General features: G+C 35.5%; 1 protein-coding gene across 10 annotated transcripts in view; it reads left to right on the top strand.

Annotated features, from left to right (window-relative positions):
- The window catches only part of SMAD2 (SMAD family member 2), a 99,993-nt gene that overhangs the window by 62,584 nt on the left and 14,998 nt on the right, over positions 1–22,411 (top strand). For all 10 annotated transcript variants that reach the window (XM_035270988.3, XM_035270986.3, XM_078346934.1 and 7 more), the window contains 3 exons: positions 253–446; positions 1,279–1,413; positions 4,918–4,992. In XM_035270988.3, the coding sequence (XP_035126879.1) occupies positions 253–446; positions 1,279–1,413; positions 4,918–4,992 (404 nt within the window). The remainder of the gene's footprint in view (positions 1–252; positions 447–1,278; positions 1,414–4,917; positions 4,993–22,411) is intronic.

Here is a 22,411-nt window from a genome sequence, read left to right as displayed (position 1 = left end):
TCCCATGTAGTTAGCCTTTCATTGGCATTTGAGTCATTTATGTGACATATTTATCAGAAACATTTGCTAGTGCTGCTGCATACTTTTATCAGATCCATTAAATAGTACATTTTTCTTCTTGATTCTCACTAAAACTAACTAAATGGCTGTCATTCTTTTCTTTATGCTCTTAATGTACTAATTTATTATTCCATTTGACAACAGTTTTTTTTCTAAAGTTTCCTCCTTTCTTTTTCCCTTGCTTCCCAATAGGTCTCTTGATGGTCGTCTCCAGGTATCCCATCGAAAAGGATTGCCACATGTTATATATTGCCGATTATGGCGCTGGCCTGATCTTCACAGTCATCATGAACTCAAGGCAATTGAAAACTGCGAATATGCTTTTAATCTTAAAAAGGATGAAGTATGTGTAAACCCTTACCACTATCAGAGAGTTGAGACACCAGGTGGGAACATTGCAAGTTTTTTTCCTGGTTTTGTATTAAATGCCTGAACTTAAGTATATTTAGGTACTGTTGTGATCCAGGAAAATTTTAGTGTAAAAATCTAATAAATTACCTTAAATTGTGCATATTATTTGGTGGTAATTTAAAATGTTTTTTATTTTTTTAAATTTTTAATGGGAAAACATATCAGGGAAAGATATGTCTGTTTCTTGGAATAGCATATGATTTGGCATCGAAGTATGTATCCAGAAAATACTGTAGATTGGCAGTCTGCTTAGAGCTACACTGATGTGCTTCTACATGTCTCTGCTGCAGTAACTTATTTTTAAGCATTTTGCACTTGGAGTGCTTTTAGAAGTACTTTAATGACATTGTTTGTATATAAGCTGTTTAGTAAAGCTTGTGACAAGACTTTCATTTAGTTAGTTGTCTACCTGAAACTATTAAAAAATATAGCAATAGCTGTGAAAGTTTTCTATATCTGATTTTACAGATAAAGACAATGTTAACTTTTCCAGTGGGGATATATGAACTTTTATGGTAATATAATGTTACCAGGATCACATTGTTCCCAAAAGTTTGAGATAAATTAGAACTTGGAAATTTGAATAGTAGCCTATGTAAGTTAAAGCCATAGTCAGATTTGTCATTTTTTCAATAACTGATAGATACCTAGTTAAATAAACTAGTTAAATATATAGTCAAATAGGTGGTTCCTAACTTTAAAAATTAAGCTACAACTGCTTTGTCGTCGTCTTGTTGCAAACTAAAAAAGGTCCCCCCACTCTCCTTTGCTCTTTGCCGTTAACTTTGATTTCTTGAACTTTTTCAGTTTTGCCTCCAGTATTAGTGCCCCGACATACTGAGATCCTAACAGAACTTCCGCCTCTGGATGACTATACTCACTCCATTCCAGAAAACACTAACTTCCCGGCAGGAATTGAGCCACAGAGTAATTATATTCCAGGTATTTTTGCCTTCTGAATCTCCTAAAACTTGGATAGATAGAAATTTTGTTTATAAGCATTCAAGTATTAGTAAATTGTGGTTTCACTTTTTAAAAAATGCTTCTTAGTTTTTAGTAGAAAAATCTGGTTTGTTGGGCGAGTATCTTGTGAAATGTCTAAGCCTAGTAAATTAAACAGTTTTGTTTGGAGAAGAGTTTTACTTTATATTTCATTTTCTTTTGCAGTGACTTTAATCAAAGTACTGTGAGAAGCAGAAAAGAAAAGATCTTAGTAAGTTTGTCTTAGTTGTTGAAGCTAAGCGAGATGCAGAATGTAAGCAAAACAAATGGTGTAGGAAAAAAGTGCCCCCGAAGCACATGTGACTGAAAATCCACCCAGTGAACATTTTTTCTTAGCTAACTTGGTAATATTTAACAGAAATGTAACATTTTTATAAGAAATATACTTAGTTTTATAGACATAGCAAAACTTCCATGTTATACTGAACATCAGAAAACCTTTGTTTTAATTATGTTCTGTCTATATCTCAGTAATTCCAGATGAAAAATGAATTCAGCTACATGGTTCTCAAATTTTGTTCTGATATATTATGTGATCCAGTAATACTCCACCATATGATATCTGGCTTTTTCATTTTTAATTTTTTTTAGGAGAACAACTAATATTTTGTTAAGTTTTCTTGTATGTTTCCCTTTTTGTTTGATTTTTCTCCCTAGCAGAAATGACGTGATGTTAGCTTGAGGATTAAACTATAGTGTCTTGATTTCTTTCTTCCTTTTGTAATGTTCCTCTGTTCCACGCTTATTTTATACACTAAAAATATGTAAGGAACTTAAGAGCATTTACAAAAAATTTAAAATACAGTTTTACTACTTAAATAATTATTTCTTGTATTCATCATGGAAATAATACTTACTCATTGAAGATAGTTTTTTTTTTTTTTTTTTTTGAGACGGAGTTTTGCTCTTGTTACCCAGGCTGGAGTGCAATGGCGCGATCTCGGCTCACCGCAACCTCCGCCTCCTGGGTTCAGGCAATTCTCCTGCCTCAGCCTCCTGAGTAGCTGGGATTACAGGCACTCGCCACCATGCCCAGCTAATTTTTTAAAATATTTTTAGTAGAGACAGGGTTTCACCATGTTGACCAGAATGGTCTCGATCTCTTGACCTCGTGATCCACCCGCCTCGGCCTCCCAAAGTGCTGGGATTACAGGCTTGAGCCACTGTGCCCGGCCGATAGTTTTTAATATATAAGAAAAGGAAGAAAAAAAGAAAAGGAAGATAATAACTAAGAAAAGTAGTATTTTTTTTTAATAGCTGGTTTTACAGATGCGAAGTGGTTTTTGATTATTTTAATGTATATTTCCTTGATTACTGTTTTATTCCAGAAGAGGATTTAAGGCTACTTTTTAGGTTTTTAAGAAATACAAACTTACTAAAGTTAAGAGAGGGAGAGGGTGAGATATAGTATGATATACTAGGATGAGGGAAAACATGAGACTGTGAAACAGGGCAATTGCTGGGTAGAAAAATTTGGTTTTACTTTTGTAAACTTGGCTGGGAGTGGAGTTTTGTGAATGTTGCTGTCGGGAAGGGGAGGCATTTTAAGTCATTAGTGTGGGAATTACTGTTCAGCCAGCAATACTAAGAAACTTAGGTACAAGCATGCAGTATTGTAACACACATACCCAGTAATTATTTGGAAGGATATTCACCAGAATGTTTAGTGGCTTTCACTTGTGAAAATGTTTGGGCTCATTTTTCCTTGCTTTTTTATTCCTTTAATTATTTAGATTGGAATATTTTGTAAAGTAGAAATAGGAGTAGATTATACCCATTTGCTTTTCTAGACAGTGGGGCTTTATCCAGTTCCAAGCAACAGCAAAACCACTTTAAGGAAATTTTAACATTTTCTCAAAAATGCTAATAGCTTTATTATTTATCATAATGATAATGGAAAAAAATAGGATACGCATTTTAAGGTTCAGCATTTCTTTCTGATTAGATCTTTGAGATATTGGTTAAACTCACAAAGCTTAGCTCTGTTTAATTTTATTAGCTTTAACTTTTAAAATATGCATAATATGTACACTTATGTTCTTTATTGTTTGAGCATAAGAAGATAGTTTATTCTTAGAATTTTTGTTTTAAGAATTTGGGGGTACTGACACTTAAATGAAAAGTTTGATACTTAAAGTTTGTGGTTAGCTTATTGAATAGATACTGTAAAAGGTTATTGAAGGATACCCTTAACCCTCTGGTCGCCCCCTCCCCCCCTTTTTTCTTTGAGATAGTTTTATTCTTGTTGCCCTGGCTGGAGTACAGTGGTGCAATCTTGGCTCACCACAACCTCTGCCTCCTGGGTTCAAGTGATTCTCCTGCCTCAGCATACTGAGCAAGCTGGGATTACAGGCATGTGCCACCATGCCCAGCTAATTTTTTATATTTTTAGTAGAGACGGGGTTTCTCCATGTTGGTCAGGCTGGTCTCAAACTCCTGACCTCAGGTGATCTGCCTGCCTTCACCTCTCAAAGTCCTGGGATTACAGGCGTGACCCACCATGCCCAGCCTCTTTCTTTTGCTAATTTTAAAATTCGGTTTGGATATGTGTCGGTGTTATCTTGAATTGCTCAAAAATGTTCAGCAGTGTAAATGTTAAACTGATGAAAATCTTTTGAACTTGTTTTTCCTCCTGGGAATTACAGTTGAGGAAATCGTATACATGATTTTATTTTATATGCAGTTTATTCAGCTATTCAGGTGCCTTTCTGAACATAAATGTTTTATTCAGACAGCATGTTGGAAATAATGTGTTAGTATCCTAATGTTTATTTTCAGGGAGCATTTTACCTCTTTATTATAGTAGTATCTATTTGAATTGAATTTTCTGCTTCAAACACTTAGACTTTACCAGTTAGGAATCCTTGGAAAAATATACTTTTTAGGTAGAATTTAGGCTGGACCAATCCTGAACCGTACTAGCTTCTTTTAGTCTATAGAACTTAGTGTAAGTTGTAAGCCTATAATATTTAATACTTTTATAATCCAAAATCTTTCGTGTGTGTGTGTGCGTGCTTTTAATTTTCTAAGTCCTCATAAAATAATGATGCTCATTAGATTAAACAACGACAACAATGAAAAACATTGTAGTTACTAATGGTTTTGCAGCTTACTGATTCAGATCTGAGGCATTTTTGAAGTTACATTTTTGGCTCTTGCCCCAGAATACGTACCTATAGTAATGAGCAAGATATGTAGATAATGTCTAAGAAAATATGTCCAGAGAGCAGGAGTTTATTAAAAGTAGATGTTAAGGATTCACCTGCAAAATTTAGACAAGATCCTGAATCATACATTCTCAGTATGCAATATTACTTTTATAATAATATTATATAACATTATTTGTTATTTGGAGTGATTATTCATTGGTTACCTTTGGTAGCTGGGAGAAAAGGTAGTGAGATTATGTTGCAGCTATGCTTGATTTGTTTTAAACTTTTGTAGAAACGCCGCCTCCTGGATATATCAGTGAAGATGGAGAAACAAGTGACCAACAGTTGAATCAAAGTATGGACACAGGTAAAAAAAAAAAAAAAAAATTAAAAAAATTTGAAAATTCCTCAGTGATTAGATATATATTTCTTGTATTGTTTGAAACTCACAAAAGATGATCTTCTATCTTGATTTAACATATCTGAACCATCAAAGGGGTCCATGTTGTCACTGAAAAATTACTGTATACTCTGCAGAGTAATTGTTATATTTTTTATTAGAGTAAATGGAAAATTTGAAAACATACACATGCTTTTATTTCTTCTTAAGTATTTGCTTCTGTTGAAGTTTTAGTTAACCCTGTGACTAAATACCTCTCTGTGATAAAAGACCATAATTAGTCAAATAACAGAGTTTCAGAGGAATTTGGGGTTGAAGGATAGGGATCAACTGTTCACTGCTCCTTGAACCTAATAGTGAGTTTTTAATTATAGTAGATTAATTTATTATATTTAGCTATAAATTCCAAACAATGATAGAGAAAGTTTTAAATCGCATTTTATGTAATAAAATGTATAACTCAGGACTAATAAATTAGCAGTGAAATCACTGATGTAATTGTCCAGTTTGATTCATTTCATCCTGTCTGTATCTTAACTATTGGACATCTTAATAATATCACAGCCAAATATCGCAGACAATATATGCTATCAGTCTTAATATCTCAGACAAATTATGCTATCATTCTTTCTCCACATCTTAATACTAATGTATTTTGTGGTTATGATAATCTAAATTATTTTAAAATGGATTATCATTGGTGGTGGAGGGAGGGGTTACAATAATTCTGTTGTTTAAATCCTTCCATTTTTTAGACTCCCAGGTAAAGAAGTTTCTGCTGTAGCTAATCATACATTTGGCTGTTTAGGAGTACCAGATAACTAAGAAAGGTAGATAATCTAATGGACGTTGCAAATAACATGTTATACATCTTAATGCAAATATCTTAATGCAAATGATATTTGACTTTCCACATGTCTTTCTAACATTAGATATCAACTCTCTTCTTGAAGCAGTAATATTCTTTTTTGCCTGTGATGGACAGCTGTTACTGTGACATTAAAAAGTGAATGACATGAAAAGATACTGAACATCATAAACCACAGTGAGATACTACCTCACACCCACTAGATGGCTATAATCAAAAAAGGAAAATTACAAATGTTGGTGAGGATGTGGAGAAATTGGAGTCCTCATATATTGCTGGTAGGAATGTTAAATGGTTCAGCACTTTGGAAAAGTTTGCTGTTCCTCAGAAAGCTAAATATAGAGTTAACATATGTGGCCAGCTATGTACCCGAGCAAATTGAAAACATGTTTACTCAAAAACTTGTACATGACCATTTATGCAAGCATTATTCTTAATATTCAGAACAACTCAGATGTTCATCAAATGATGAATGGATAAATAAGATGAGGTATGTTTCTGCCATAGAGTTATTCAACCATATAAAGTAGTGATAGTACAACATGAGGTTTGAAGTTGCCAGCATGGATGGACCTGGAAAGCAGTATGTTAAGTGAAAGAAGCCAGATAAAAAAGGCTGTAGGTATTCTAATTAGTGCACAGACACCTATTCAACAATGTAACTGAAACACAGGGAGCAATAATACAAGTATTGGTTATGATAAATGAATCAAAGTAAAAAAGTAGAGAATAACCTGAGTCAGCTGGCTAAAATGATTGCAGTGTTGGGGCTAACTTTGAACGCAACCTAATATTTGTTTCAGTGGAGTAGTGTTACTGGCTTTCTGAATGACACATTTAAAATTACTATATGGCAATATCTGATTCATCAGATGCCAGCAGTTGGTTTGGCTGCCAGCCTCTTACCCAATATCAGTTTCTCTCTCGGGGCCATGGCAAGAAACACAATTCTGACTGATGCAGGGCTCCAGTTTAGAACACAGTTGGCCACCTCTCTAACTGTGGTTCATACCTTCCAGAGGGAATCCTGCTGGGAAAAAAAATGTACTGAAATTTTTTAAAAGGGCAGCCAGAGGATTAATTAGGCATGATGAGTAACTATATGAACAAGCACTTGTTACTTTTTTTTTTTAATTTAAATTTCTCTTGTCAAGACTTTCTTTCTTTATAGTCTTTTGGACTTTAGAGATCAGGCTGGACATCATAAGAAATTGAAAAGTCTGATTAATCTTTGTAGTATTGTATAATCAATCCCTTTTCAAGTCATGATTTTTATGAACATATTTGTTTAAATAGGTATATAGAGAAATAGAATATAATTGTAAGATGTGGATTTCATAACTCTCAATTCAGTTTTGTATCTTCTACATACACAATGCTTGGTCCAAGATATGCTAACAAAGACTTAAAGGGTTTTTTAATCTGCCTGTGTCCCAGAAGATACAATGCGGTCCTAAACTCCAATACCTCAGAATGTGGCCTCGTTTGGAAGTAGCATCTTTGTAAATGTAATTAAGATGAAGTCATACTGAACAATGGACACCTAATTCTATATGACTAGTGTCTTTATAAGATAGGAGAGAATACGCCGTATCAAGATGGAGGCAGGTAACTGGAGTTAGCAGCTGCAAGCTTAGCAGTTCTTAATGGGAAACCCGAAAGCTTAAGAGAAAGGCATAGAACAGATTCTCCCCTTCAGCCTTTGAGAGTTTGGCTTTGTTGACACCTTGATTTGGGACTTATGTCCTCCACAGCTCTGAGAAAATAAATTTCTGTTGTTTTAAGCCACCCAGTTTGTGGTATTTTGTTAGAGCAAGCCCTAGGAAGCTAATACAGTGAGAATTAAGATTTTGAGACTTTCCTGCTCATAGGTGTATTTAGTTGTTTGTAAGTTATATACACTTGAAAATATAAACAAAAATTAGAAATTGAAGGATGAGATTAAATAAATGGAAAGTATGTTTTAATTTTTTCTTTTTGTAAACTAGTAGTTTTTTGTGCTCTAGATAGTGTTCACATACTCCACTTTAAAGACTACTCCACTTACAAGACTACTTCTCTTAAGCAAATGCATATAATTAAGATAGCATTGTCAGATTCTGTGCTAGACTACTTGAGTTTAAAATGTTTCTCTTCCATATACTAGCTAGGTAACCTAGTTTTATAATCTGTAAAATAGGGATAATAATGGCACTTACACCTTATAGGGTATTAACAGGCCTGATATTTATAAAGCATCTACGTGTTCCTAACCTGTGATAAGCACTGTATGAATGTAGCTAAAGAAAATGTTAAGGGAGAGAGATCCAAGATGGCTGATCGCTAACAGTTTGGGATTGTAGCTCCCAGTGAAAGCGCAGAGAACAAGAGGACGCCACGCTTTCAGACGAATTTTTGTCACTCACGGACCAGAAGATTCACAGTGGAGGGGCCCCACGGGTCGCCAGTGTGACTCTTGTGGCCAGCGCAGCGGTTTTGCCGGCGCCTCAGCACGGCAGCTCTTCATGCAGAGTAAACGGGAGGAGATTCCCGGGCAGAAGAGCACCATCAGTCTTATCGCTGCTGTTTTGGCCGGTGCAGTGGGTTGCTCAGATTCCAGCTCTGGGAATCAGTTTACTGATTCCCAGAAACCCAACTAGAAAGGCGGTAATTGTAAAGACGACCGATGGATAAATTTATAACAAAGGGAAGAAACCAGCCTAAAAAGGCTGAGAATACCCAAAATCAGAAGCCCTCTCCCTCTACAGGGGATTACAGTTCCTCATCAGCAACGGAACAAGCCCTGATGGAAAAGGACTGTGTGCCATTATCAGAAGTAGGCTTCAGAAGGTGGATGATAAGAAACTTCTGGAAGTTAAAAGAACTTGTTCTAACCCAATGTAAAGAAACTAAGAACTTTGAAAAAAGGTTTGATGAAATGCTAACAAGGATAGATAATATAGAGAGGAATATAAATGAACTAACAGAGTTTGAAAACACAATACAAAAATTTAGCAAAATATGCACAAGTTTGAATAGCCGAATTGATCAAGCAGAAGAAAGGATATCAGAGGTTGAAGACCTACTTAATGAAATAAAATGAGAAGACAAGAATAGAGAAAAAAGGATAAAAAGGAATGAGCAAAGTCTCCAAGAAATATGGGACTATGTCAAAAGACCTAATTTACGTTTGATAGGTGTACCTGAATACGACAAAGAGAATGAATCCAAGCTGGAAAATACTCTTCAGGATATTATTCAGGAAAACTTTTCTAATCTAGCAAAGCAGCACAATATTCAACCCCAGGTAATACAGAGAACACCACAAAGATATTCCTCAAGAAGAGCAACCCCAAGGCACATAATCGTTAGATTCACCAGGGTTGAAACGAAGGAGAAAATACTAAGGGCAGCCAGAGAGAAAGGTCAGGTTACTCACAAAGGGAAGCTTGTTAGACTTACAGCAGATCTCTCAGCAGAAACCCTACAAGCCAGAATAGAGTGGGGGCCGATATTCAACATCCTTAAAGAACAGAACTTTCACCCAGAATTTCATATCCTGCCAAACTAAGCTTCACAATTGAAGGAAAAATATTTTATGAATAAGCAAGTACTCAGAGATTTTATTACCACCAGGCCAGCTTTACAAGAGCTTGTGAAAGAAGCATTATACATAGAAAGGAACAACCAGTATTAGCCTTTCTAAAAATATACCAAAAAGTAAAGAGCATCAACATGAAGAAGAATTTACGTCAATGAATGGATAAAATAGCCAGTTAACATCAAATGGCAGTAACTCTAAATTTAAGTCGACTAAATCTCTCAATCAAAAGATACAGCCAAAACCTAATGATATGCTACATCCAGACTCATTTCACATCTAAAAATACACAAAGACTTAAAGGGATGGAGAAAGATTTACCAGCCAAATGGAGAGCAAAAATAAATAAATAAATAAAAGTTGCAATTTTTGCATCTGATAAAATAGATTTCAAAGCAACAAAGATTAGTGGTAAAAGGATCAATGCAACAATAAGAGCTAACGATCCTAACACCCGGTTACATAAGACTCATAAAGAGATTTAGACTCAACGAGACAGAAAATTAATAAGGATATCCAGGACTTGAACTCAGATCCAGAACAAGTAAACTCAATAAATATTTATAGAGCTCTCCATTTTAAATACACAAAATATACATTCTCCACCTTAAATACACAAAATATTGATCAGCCATTATTAATACCCATTTTTAGAATAAAGCAATATTCCCATTCTCTCTCCCTCTTTTTCTTCCTCTTTCTTCCTCTCCTTCATTCCTTTTTTTCTTTCTTTAAAAAAAAAATAGAAAATGTTAAAAGAGGACTTAACCGTTCAGAAAAAGGAAGATAGTACATTGCACAAAGATTTGAAGGAAAACGATTAATTGAGATCCAGACATAGGGGCATTTGACATTTGTGGTTTAGAGTCATCTCTATAAAGTAGGTAAGTAAGGTTTTTGTCAAAATGAGGGATTAGACTTGACAATTTCATGTTAGTTTTAACTATGCCTTATTTCTGCCATGTTATAGTCAGTTTTCGATATAGATGTATAGCGTGTCTTTCATTAGGTAAATTTTTTAGTATTTTGTACTTTTATTGCTGTTACACATGTTTTTGCTTTTAAATTTTATTTTCCTATTGTTTGTTCCTAGGGTATGGGGAATATTTGATTTTTGTATATTAATCTTTTCTTTTGCATCCTTGCTAAATTGACTTTCTGGTTCCAGAATTCTGTTGATTCTTGAGATTTTCTGCATATACAATCATGTCATCTGTTGATAAGGACATTTTTTTTCCCCCAGTCTTTATGCTTTTTCCTTTTTCTGTCCTAAGACCTACAATCAAGTGTTGAAGTTATAAGAATGGACGTTTGTGCATTGTTCTGATTATAGGAGGAATACATTTCACAATTCCCCCTTTAAGTATGATGTTGTGGATATTTTGGAGATTTTATCTGATTGAGGAAGTTCCTTTTCCTTTTTGTTCTTAATGTTCCAATTGTGTTTTATGAATGGCTCTTGAATTTTTTTCTGCATTTGTAAGAGGGTTATATAGATTCGTGGATTTGATTGAATTGTTTTATTTTTGAGAATTTTTTAATCTGTTTATGAGAGACTGGTCTATAGGGTTTTTTCCCTTCTAATGTGTTGATTAGTTTTAATATCAATAAAATGTGTTGGAAAGGGCTTTCTCCTGTTTTCTGAAAGGGTTTCTTTAAGATCAGCATTATTTCTTTTATACATTTTTGATAGGGCTGGGCATGGTGGTTCTTGCCTGTAATCCCAGCACTTTAGGAGGCCAAGGCTGGAGAATTGCTTGAGTGCAGGAGGTCAAGACCAGCCTAGGTAACAAAGCAAGACCTTGTCTCTACAAATATATATATTTATATATATATATTTTTTTTTATTAGCCAGGGTAGTGGCATTCACCTGTGGCCCCAGCTACTTAAGAGGCTAAGGCAGGAGGGTCACTTTAGCCCAGGAGATTGAGGTTGCAGTGAGCCATGTTTGCAGTACTGTACTCCAGCCTGGGCAAAACCTGTATCCAAAAAAAAATTCTATAGATTTTACCAGGGAAACCATCTCTTGTAGGAAAGGGATTTTTTGAATTGAAGATTATTTACATTTTTAATTTTGTATATGTGTTTGATAAACTTGTATTTTGTTAGAAATGTGTTCATTTCATCTAAGTTGTAGGACTGATTGAGACAGGGTCTCACTTTGTTGCCCAGGCTGGAGTGCAATGGCATAGTTGGCTCCCTGCAGCCTCAACTTCCCAGGCTCAGGGAATCCTCCCCATTTTAGCCTCCTGAGGGGCTGGGACCACAGGTACATGCCACTGTGCCTGGCTGATTGCTATGGAGATGGGTTCACCATGTTGGCGAGGCTGGAGAATTTATTGATACAAAGTTATTTCTGATATTTGTTACTCCTTTAATGTATGTGAGATCCATTTTAAAACTTAGGATGTTACTAATTTGACTTTTTAATTTTTTTATTAAAACATCTTGTAAGGGATTTATCAGTAGTTTCAAAGGACCAATTTTTTGTCTTGTTAATTTTTTCTGTTATCTTGGTTTCCTTTCTGTTTCACTTCTTTGTATTCATCATCTTTTTGTCTACTTACTTTTCAGTTAATCTCTTTGTAGCCTCTTGTGGTATACATTTAGATCATCGATTTGTTTATAATGTAAGCATTTAAAGCTATAGATTTCCCTCTAAGCTTTGTTAGCTGTATATTACAAGTTTTATATTTTTATTATTTTCTAATTCCTCTTGATTCATGGCTTATTTAGAAGTTTGAGTTTTTTAAAGGAGTGTGAAGATTTTCTAGATACTTCATTGATATCTCATTTAATTGTGTTATAGTGCAACACATAGTGTGTGTGACTTTAGTCCTTGGAAATTTGTGAAAATAATTTTATGCTACAACCTGTAGCTTATCTTGATAAGAGTTTCATATATTCATTAGAAATAATGTACTATAGTGTTCTAAATGTCATTTAGTTCCGGGTGGTTGATGGTGTTTATATCTTCTTAATCCTTTAGGATTTTTTAAAATCTCCTTTGTCAGTTATGATGACAAAATCTCCAGCACTGACTTTGGAGTCACCTGTTTCTGCCTTTAGTCCTGTGAGTTTTTGTTTCATATATCTTTAATCTCTGTTATGATACAGAGATGATACGTATTTAGAATTACTACATCATCCTAATGAATTTACATAAACATCATCATATCTTTTTTCTTACCTCAGTGGTTACATGATATATTTTTAATTCTTTCAGTTTATCTGAATCTTTATACTTAAGGTGTGTTTCTTGTGGACAGCATTTTTTGGTTTTATTTAATCTAACAATTTTTGTCTTTTAGTTGGAAAATTTAGTCCACTTATATTTAGAGGAATTATTGATACCATTGGGTTTAGCCACCATTTTGCAATTGTTTTTCTATTTGTTCTCTCTAGTTTTTTTTTTCAGTTTTCCTGCCTTTTAGACTAATCAAGTAATTTTTGTTTCCTTCTATTTACTCTCTTGGCTTTTTACCAATAACAGTATTATTTTCACAGTTGGTATTCTGGTCATTACATTGTACTGACCACGTTATATATAGAAGGTTACTTAAGTTGTAATATTTTATTTACAACATCTTGTAAAATTTAAGAACTTACACCACTCTAATTTCATTCATCCACCTCTGTTGTTTGTGCAATTATTGACATGTATTTTACTTAATAAAAATGTATGACCCCCAAGATACAGTGTAATTTTTGCTTTAGACTTTAAGTTGATTTTTAAAGAAAATTAGATGGGATAAAATGGAGTGTTTTGTATTTACCTACATATATACCATGTTTGTTCCTTTTTGCTGCTTTTTATTCCTTTCCTACAGACATTTATTTCATTTGTTTTAGCACCATTTCTTGGAGAGGCTTTCCTTTCTCCATTGATTTACATTGGCTCCTTTGTTGAAAAATCAAGTGATAATATGTATGTGAGTCTGAGTTTGGGTTTGCTTTTAATCCAGTTAAATGAATTTTTTATTTCAGATGATTTGCTTTTTAACTATATAATTTCCATGTAAAAATTATTGATAATTTGTGTCCAGTTAATATGTAATATGACCTGCTTTTGTTGACTGTTTTATCCCTTGATTATGGGTTATTTTTTTTTTTTTCCTTCATTGAATATCTTTTGTTTTTAACTAGATACTGGATATTTTATATAAAATAATAGAGACTAAAATAAATACGCTTTTTTTGGAAAAACCCACCCTTTTCTCTCTCCAGTTGCTAAGTTGAGCTGATCCCTTCCCTGCTCTTAGGATTTGCGTTGGAAACGTGATAATTCCATGCTTTAATATCACATCACTCAGGTTTCAGGGAGGATCAGTCCTCTACCTCAGCAGGACTTTGAGGTATGAATATGGCAAGACTGCATATTCTGATTGCTTTCCAGCCTTGCCCAAGACTTCCTGTGCTACCATGTACTCAGCTAAAAACATGTATTGGAACTGACTGGTGAAGAGGACTAGCTCTGTGCTTACAGCTTCTTAGGTTCCCATTGTCTGTGCATGGCCATTGAAATTTTAATTGACTTCTCTTTTGGCAGGCCCAGTCCTTTGTGTCCACATGTGGCAGATGCTATCTATCAGTAGTGAAAGTGATTACCACTGTCTTAACTGAGGAGGAGCTCATCCCTCTCTCTCAATTAGTTCCTGCAGACTTATTTGGATCTGTATCTGTATGAAAACTTTAAAGAAAAATAGAATTTTTAAAATCTATTGTCTTACCTCTTATTTCAGAAGCAAAGTCTTACCTCTTATTTCAGAAGCAAAGGTTTTCCCCAATCTTCTACCTACTAACTGTAAGGGGAATTCTATAGTAGAGTTTCTAATAAAAATAAAAGCTGCTTTTTTTCTCATTATGAATGGAATTATGCTCATAGAAAATTTGGGAATATATAAAAAACCTAAGATGGTATCACATTGGGGATTAAGTTTTTTAAAACAAGAAATGAGAAAATGGTTATTCATGCATTATATATTTCATAAGCTGAATTTGACAGTTGTGTTGTATCACTTTGGCAGGGAGGCTTAACCTCATTTCTACCATTCTTTATCAGATAAAAGTTAAACAGTGTGTTCTACACATAAGGTTATGATATAACATTTCAAATGATAAATGGATATTCATTATAAAAAATTAGAATAGTTAGAACAGGAAATCTTAAGCATTACATGTAATTGTATCTAGCAACAAATTAAAATTTTTAAAGGTTCAACCTTTACCAGAAATTAAAAACATAACACTGTAATTAACCTCAGAAAAATAGCTAGAAAATGCAGAGAAATTCAGTAGGATGTCAGATTCTAGAGTTCCTGTTCTTGTTTACTACACTATATCTCTGGCTGATTTTAGGTGACATGGGGGAGAAATGGGTGCTTTTGATACATATTGCTGAGGTTTAGAATATAATTAGTGATCATTTTTGGGATAAGGTTGAAAGAACAATCCAGGATGATTCCCAGTTTTTTGGAGGTTTGTGAACACTTTGGTGTATATTTTAGTAAATTAGACTTTTTAAAGCATACATTTTTGTTGTATATTTTTAAGGTATATAACATGATGTTTGGTGTATGTAGTGAAATGGTTATAATAGTAAACTAAATCCATCATTTCACAGTCACCTCTTTGTGTGTGTGATAAAGGTGCCTGAAATTGACTCAGTAAATTTCCAGTGTACAACACAGTATTGCAACTGTAGTCCTCAGGTTGTACATTAGATCTCTAGGCTTATCTTACATATGTACAACTTTACACCCTTTGACCTATAATCCTCCTGTTTCCCCCAACCTGTAATCGCCATTTTATTGTGTTTCTATGTATTTGGTTAATAAAAACCCCACATATGAGATTATGCAATTTTTTTCTATGTCCACCTTATTTCCCTTAGCATAATGTCTTCCAGATTCATCCTTGACAAAAGTAGTAGGATATCTCTATTTAAGGCTGAATAACATTCAGTTGTGTGTGTAACCCACCGTTTCTTTATTCATTCATCTGTTGATGGGACACTTGGGTTGTTTTCTGTATCTTTGCTATTGTGAATAAAAGCAAGATAAAAAGCAATGTGCTGCATAACAAGGGAGTCTTCATTAGACAATCAGATTTCTCAGCAGAAAGTTTGCAGACCCGGAGAGATGGGTGATGTATTTAAAGGGCTGAAAGAATTAAAAAACAAAACTGAAATTAGCTGGGTATGGTGGTATGCACCTGTGTGGTGGTACCAGCAGCTGGTGGTACCAGCTGCTCAGGAGGCTAAGGTGGGAGAATTGCTTGGACCTAGGAGGCAGGAGTTGTACTGAGCCAAGATTGTGCTATTGCCCTTCACTCCAACATGGGTGACAGAATGAGACCCCCATCTAAAAAAAAAAAAAAAAAAAAAAGTATCCTTGCCAACCAAGAATACTATAACCAGTAAGGCTGTCCTTCAGAAACAAAGGAGAAATAAAAAATTTCTCAAACAAAAGCTGAGAGAGTTCATTAGTGCTGATGTGGTGAGGATGGGAAGCAACAGACACACTCATTTATTGCTGGTCAGAATGAAAAATGGTATAGCCACTTTGGAAGACAGTTTGGTGATTTCTTATAAAACTAACCATATTTTTACCATATGTATGGTTTAGCAGTCTTGCTTCTCCTTAGTGTTTACCCAAATGAATTGAAAACTTAGGTCTACACAAAAACCTGCAGATAGATATTCATAGCAGTTTTTTTTTGTAATTAGCAAACTTGGAAGCAACCAAGATGTCTTTAATAAGGTGACTGAGTAAATAAACTGATATATTCAAGTAATGTGAACAGGTCTTCAAGTAATGTCATTTCATTATAATGATGATTGAGGAAAGTTGGTTTTGTTGTATAATTATTTTGCTTAAAAAGTCAGTTTTCAAAAACATGGAAGATGTTAAATGAGGACTTACTATATATGACATTCTGGAGAAGGCAGAACTATGGAGACGGACAAGTGGTTACTGAGACTGTGTGGGAGGGAAGGAGGACTAGGTGGAGCACATGGCATTTTTAGGGCAGTGAAACTACTCTGCTTGATACTGTAAATGGATACATGTCATTATGCATTTGTCAAAACCCAGAGAATGTGTAACATAGTGAGCCCTAATGTAAATTATGGACTTTTGGTGATAGCGATTTGTCTGTGTAGGTTCATTATTATAACAAATGGGCCATTGTGTTGTGCGGGTATTGATGGGGAAGTTGGGGAAGCAGGCCAGGGGTCATATGGGAGCTCTTTATACTTTCTGTTCAGTTTTGGTGTGATCTTGAAAATACTCTAATAAAAAATGGTCTGTAATTAAAAATTAAGGTCCCCTTAAAAGATAACAGATTAAAAAAGAAAAACCTGAGTGAATATTTGCAAATTGATGACAAGTCTAAGAACTGATTTTTAAGTTTAAAAATTTACATATCAAAAAGAAAAAACAGTTAATAGAATTGGCTAACAGAACAGGAATACACTATTTCAACAACAAAAAAAAAAACAGTTGCTCCCTTTAAACCTATCATATTGGCAGATGTCAACATGTAGTGACACAGTGTGAAGCACTAGCTTATAAATTCTTGAAGATGAAACATTTTTGAGAGGATATTTTGGCACTTAGAAAAGTTTAACATTTTATTTGACATTCGTTAATTTTTCAAACAAAGGTTTGACAAATGTGTTCTACAAATATATGTAAACGTGTATATAAAGACACATGCACAAGGATTTCTCTAGGTGGTTTAGCTGTAAGTAGATACTGCTAATTCACACTGGCTCTCAAATAGGATATTTATAATATTACCTCTCCTAAGTGGAAGGCCTGTGGTAGGCGAAACTTCAGTAGCAGCATTTATGTAAGAATAATTCATAGGCTAATCATCAGTTCCTCGCCTCTGTTATTTTTCAGGAATTTTTTTTTTTTTTTTCAGAAAAGCCTTCTATTGTTAGCTTATTTTAAGTTTTTAAAATTTGTCTTTTTTGTAATCTGTAATTCTAACTTGTCACATCTCACTGAACATCTATTAGTCTAAGTGATCCTACTGGTCATTTCTAAGTATTTAATAGACAAGTAAACAGTTAAAAGATATGAATAATTGGGCAGTTTCCTCCTTTTCTAATAGTGGCTTTGTTTATTTTATATTGGCTTCAGGAAACAGCAGTGAATTTTAGCTCATTGTTCTAAATATATTTTGACCTTTCTTAGTTGTACCTGTTCTGACTTGCCAGCAGATTTTTCAAGCTGAGAAATAAAAAATGAACATAACTTATTTGTGTTGGGGAAGACTGTTCTGTCTTCTAAAAAATAAGCATTTCTTCTCTATTTCTGATTCATTTATTTAGGGGCTGCCATTTCACCTTTATCGCCTGGTATTTTATGTCATGGTTATAATGGTGTATGGTAGGGAGGAGGTGTGTAAGGCAGTCTGACCTATCTTATTCTTTTTTTGAGACCGAGTCTCATTCTTTTTTTTTCTGAGACGGAGTTTCGCTCTTGTTACCCAGGCTGGAGTGCAATGGCGCAATCTCGGCTCACCGCAACCTCCGCCCCCTGGGTTCAGGCAATTCTCCTGCCTCAGCCTCCTGAGTAGCTGGGATTACAGGCACGCGCCACCGTGCCCAGCTAATTTTTTATAAATTTTTTTTTTTTTTAATTTTTTATTGGATTTTAGGTTTTGGGGTACATGAACAGAGCATGTAAGACAGTTGCGTAGGAACACACATGGCAGTGTGCTTTTCTTCTCCCCTTCACCCACATTTCGCATTTCTCCCCAGGCTATCCCTCCCCACCTCCCCCTCCCACTGGCCCTCCCCTTTTCCCCCCAATAGACCCCAGTGTTTAGTACTCCCCTTTCTGTGTCCATGTGTTCTCATTTTTCATCACCCACCTATGAGTGAGAATATGCGGTGTTTCATTTTCTGTTCTTGTGTCAGTTTGCTGAGGATGACGTTCTCCAGATTCATCCATGTCCCTACAAACGACACAAACTCATCATTTCTGATTGCTGCATAATATTCCATGGTGTATATGTGCCACATTTTTCCAATCCAGTCTATCATCAATGGGCATTTGGGTTGATTCCAGGTCTTTGCTATTGTAAACAGTGCTGCAATGAACATTCGTGTACATGTGTCCTTATAGTAGAACGATTTATAGTCTTTTGGATATATACCCAGTAATGGGATTGCTGGGTCAAATGGAATTTCTATTTCTAAGGCCTTGAGGAATCGCCACACTGTCTTCCACAATGGTTGAACTAATTTACACTCCCACCAACAGTGTAAAAGTGTTCCTTTTTCTCCACATCCTCTCCAGCATCTGTTGTCTCCAGATTTGTTAATGATCGCCATTCTAACTGGCGTGAGATGGTATCTCAGTGTGGTTTTGATTTGCATCTCTCTGATGACCAGTGACGATGAGCATTTTTTCATATGATTGTTGGCCTCATATATGTCTTCTTTCGTAAAGTGTCTGTTCATATCCTTTGCCCACTTTTGAATGGGCTTGTTTGTTTTTTTCCTGTAAATCTGTTTGAGTTCTTTGTAAATTCTGGATATCAGCCCTTTGTCAGATGGGTAAACTGCAGACATTTTTTCCCATTCTGTTGGTTGCCGATCCACTCTAGTGACTGTTTCTTTTGCCGTGCAGAAGCTGTGGAGTTTCATTAGGTCCCATTTGTCTATTTTGGCTTTTGTTGCCAATGCTTTTGGTGTTTTGTTCATAAAGTCCTTGCCTACTCCTATGTCCTGGATAGTTTTGCCTAGATTTCCTTCTAGGGTTTTTATGGTGCCAGGTCTTATGTTTAAGTCTTTAATCCATCTGGAGTTAATTTTAGTGTAAGGTGTCAGGAAGGGGTCCAGTTTCTGCTTTCTGCACATGGCTAGCCAGTTTTCCCAACACCATTTATTAAACAGGGAATCCTTTCCCCCTTACTTGTTTTTGTCAGGTTTGTCAAAGATTGTATAGTTGTAGATATGTTGTGTTGCCTCCGGTGCCTCTGTTTTGTTCCATTGGTCTATATCTCTGTTTTGGTACCAGTACCATGCTGTTTTGATTACTGTAGCCTTGTAGTATAGTTTGAAATCCGGTAGTGTGATGCCCCATGCTGTGTTCTTTTTGCTTAGAATTGACTTGGCTATGCGGGCTCTCTTTTGGTTCCATATGAAGTTCATGGTGGTTTTTTCCAGTTCTGTGAAGAAAGTCAATGGTAGCTTGATGGGGATAGCGTTGATTCTGTAAATTACTTTGGGCAATATAGCCATTTTCACGATATTAATTCTTCCTAACCATGAACATGGAATGTTTCTCCATCTGTTTGTGTCCTCTCTGATTTCGTTGAGCAGTGGTTTGTAGTTCTCCTTGAAGAGGTCTCTTACGTTCCTTGTGAGTTGTATTCCAAGGTATTTTATTCTTTTTGTAGCAATTGTGAATGGCAGTTCGTTCTTGATTTGGCTTTCGTTAAGTCTGTTATTGGTGTAGACGAATGCTTGTGATTTTTGCACATTGATTTTATATCCTGAGACTTTGCTGAAGTTGCTTATCAGTTTCAGGAGTTTTTGGGCTGAGGTGATGGGGTCTTCTAGGTATACTATCATGTCGTCTGCAAATAGAGACAATTTGGCTTCCACCTTTCCTATTTGAATACCCTTTATTTCTTTTTCTTGCCTGATTGCTCTGGCTAGAACTTCCAGAACTATATTGAACAGGAGTGGTGAAAGAGGGCATCCTTGTCTAGTGCCAGATTTTAAAGGGAATGCTTCCAGTTTTTGCCCATTCAGTATGATATTGGCTGTTGGTTTGTCATAAATAGCTTTTATTACTTTCAGATACGTTCCATTGATACCGAGTTTATTGAGGGTTTTTAGCATAAAGGGCTGTTGAATTTTGTCAAATGCCTTCTCTGCGTCAATTGAGATAATCATGTGGTTTTTGTTTTTGGTTCTGTTTATGTGGTGAATTACGTTGATAGACTTGCGTATGTTGAACCAGCCTTGCATCCCCGGGATGAATCCTACTTGATCATGATGAATAAGTTTTTTGATTTGCTGTTGCATTCGGCTTGCCAATATTTTATTGAAGATTTTTGCATCTATGTTCATCATGGATATTGGCCTGAAGTTTTCTTCTCTTGTTGGGTCTCTGCCGGGTTTTGGTATCAGGATGATGCTGGTCTCGTAAAATGATTTGGGAAGTATTCCCTCTTTTTGGATTGTTTGAAATAGTTTTAGAAGGAATGGTACCAGCTCCTCTTTGTGTGTCTGGTAGAATTCGGCTGTGAACCCGTCTGGACCTGGGCTTTTTTTGTGTGGTAGGCTCTTAATTGCTGCCTCGACTTCTGACCTTGTTATTGGTCTATTCAGTTTCAGCTTCCTCCTGGTTTAGGCTTGGGAGGACACAGGAGTCCAGGAATTTATCCATTTCTTCCAGGTTTACTAGTTTATGTGCATAGAGTTGTTTGTAATATTCTCTGATGATGGTTTGAATTTCTGTGGAGTCTGTGGTGATTTCCCCTTTATCATTTTTTATTGCATCTATCTGGTTGTTCTCTCTTTTATTTTTAATCAATCTGGCTAGTGGTCTGTCTATTTTGTTGATCTTTTCAAAAAACCAGCTCTTGGATTTATTGATTTTTTGAAGGGTTTTTCGTGTCTCAATCTCCTTCAGCTCAGCTCTGATCTTAGTAATTTCTTGTCTTCTGCTGGGTTTTGAGTTTTTTTGATCTTGCTCCTCTAGCTCTTTCAATTTTGACGATAGGGTGTCAATTTTGGATCTCTCCGTTCTCCTCATATGGGCACTTATTGCTTTATACTTTCCTCTAGAGACTGCTTTAAATGTGTCCCAGAGGTTCTGGCATGTTGTGTCTTCGTTCTCATTGGTTTCGAAGAACTTCTTTATTTCTGCCTTCATTTCATTGTTTACCCAGTCTACATTCAAGAGCCAGTTGTTCAGTTTCCATGAAGCTGTGCGGTTCTGGGTTGGTTTCTGAATTCTGAGTTCTAACTTGATTGCACTATGGTCTGAGAGGCTGTTTGTTATGATTTCAGTTGTTTTGCATTTGTTGAGCAGTGCTTTACTTCCAATTATGTGGTCAATTTTTGAGTAGGTGTGATGTGGTGCTGAGAAGAATGTATATTCTTTGGATTTGGGGTGGAGAGTTCTGTAAATGTCTATCAGGTTTGCTTGCTCCAGGTCTGAGTTCAAGCCCTGGATATCCTTGTTGATTTTCTGTCTGGTTGATCTGTCTAATATTGACAGTGGAGTGTTAAAGTCTCCCACTATTATTGTGTGGGAGTCTAAGTCTCTTTGTAAGTCATTAAGAACTTGCCTTATGTATCTGGGTGCTCCTGCATTGGGTCCATATATGTTTAGGATCATTAGCTCTTCTTGTTGTATCGATCCTTTTACCATTATGTAATGGCCTTCTTTGTCTCTTTTGATCTTTGTTGCTTTAAAGTCTATTTTATCAGAGATGAGAATTGCAACTCCTGCTTTTTTTTGCTCTCCATTTGCTTGGTAAATCTTCCTCCATCCCTTTATTTTGAGCCTTTGTGTATCCTTGCATGTGAGATGGGTTTCCTGGATACAGCACATTGATGGGTTTTGGATTTTTATCCAATTTGCCAGTCTGTATCTTTTGATTGGTGCATTTAGTCCATTTACATTTAGGGTTAATATTGTTATGTGTGAATTTGATACTGCCATTTTGATGCTAAGTGGCTGTTTTGCCTGTTAGTTGTTGTAGATTCTTCATTATGTTGATGCTCTTTAACTTTTAGTGTGATTTTGGATGGCTGGTACTGGTTGTTCCTTTCTATGTGTAGTGCCTCTTTTAGGAGCTCTTGTAAAGCAGGCCTGGTGGTGACAAAATCTCTGAGTACTTGCTTGTTCGCAAAGGATTTTATTTTTCCTTCACTTCTGAAGCTCAGTTTGGCTGGATAT

Source organism: Callithrix jacchus, chromosome 13 (genome assembly GCF_049354715.1).
Source record: "Callithrix jacchus isolate 240 chromosome 13, calJac240_pri, whole genome shotgun sequence".
NCBI classification, from domain to species: Eukaryota; Metazoa; Chordata; class Mammalia; order Primates; family Cebidae; genus Callithrix; species Callithrix jacchus.
The sequence above is the reverse complement of the archived record's forward strand: the minus strand, read 5'-3'. Positions and strand labels throughout refer to the sequence as shown.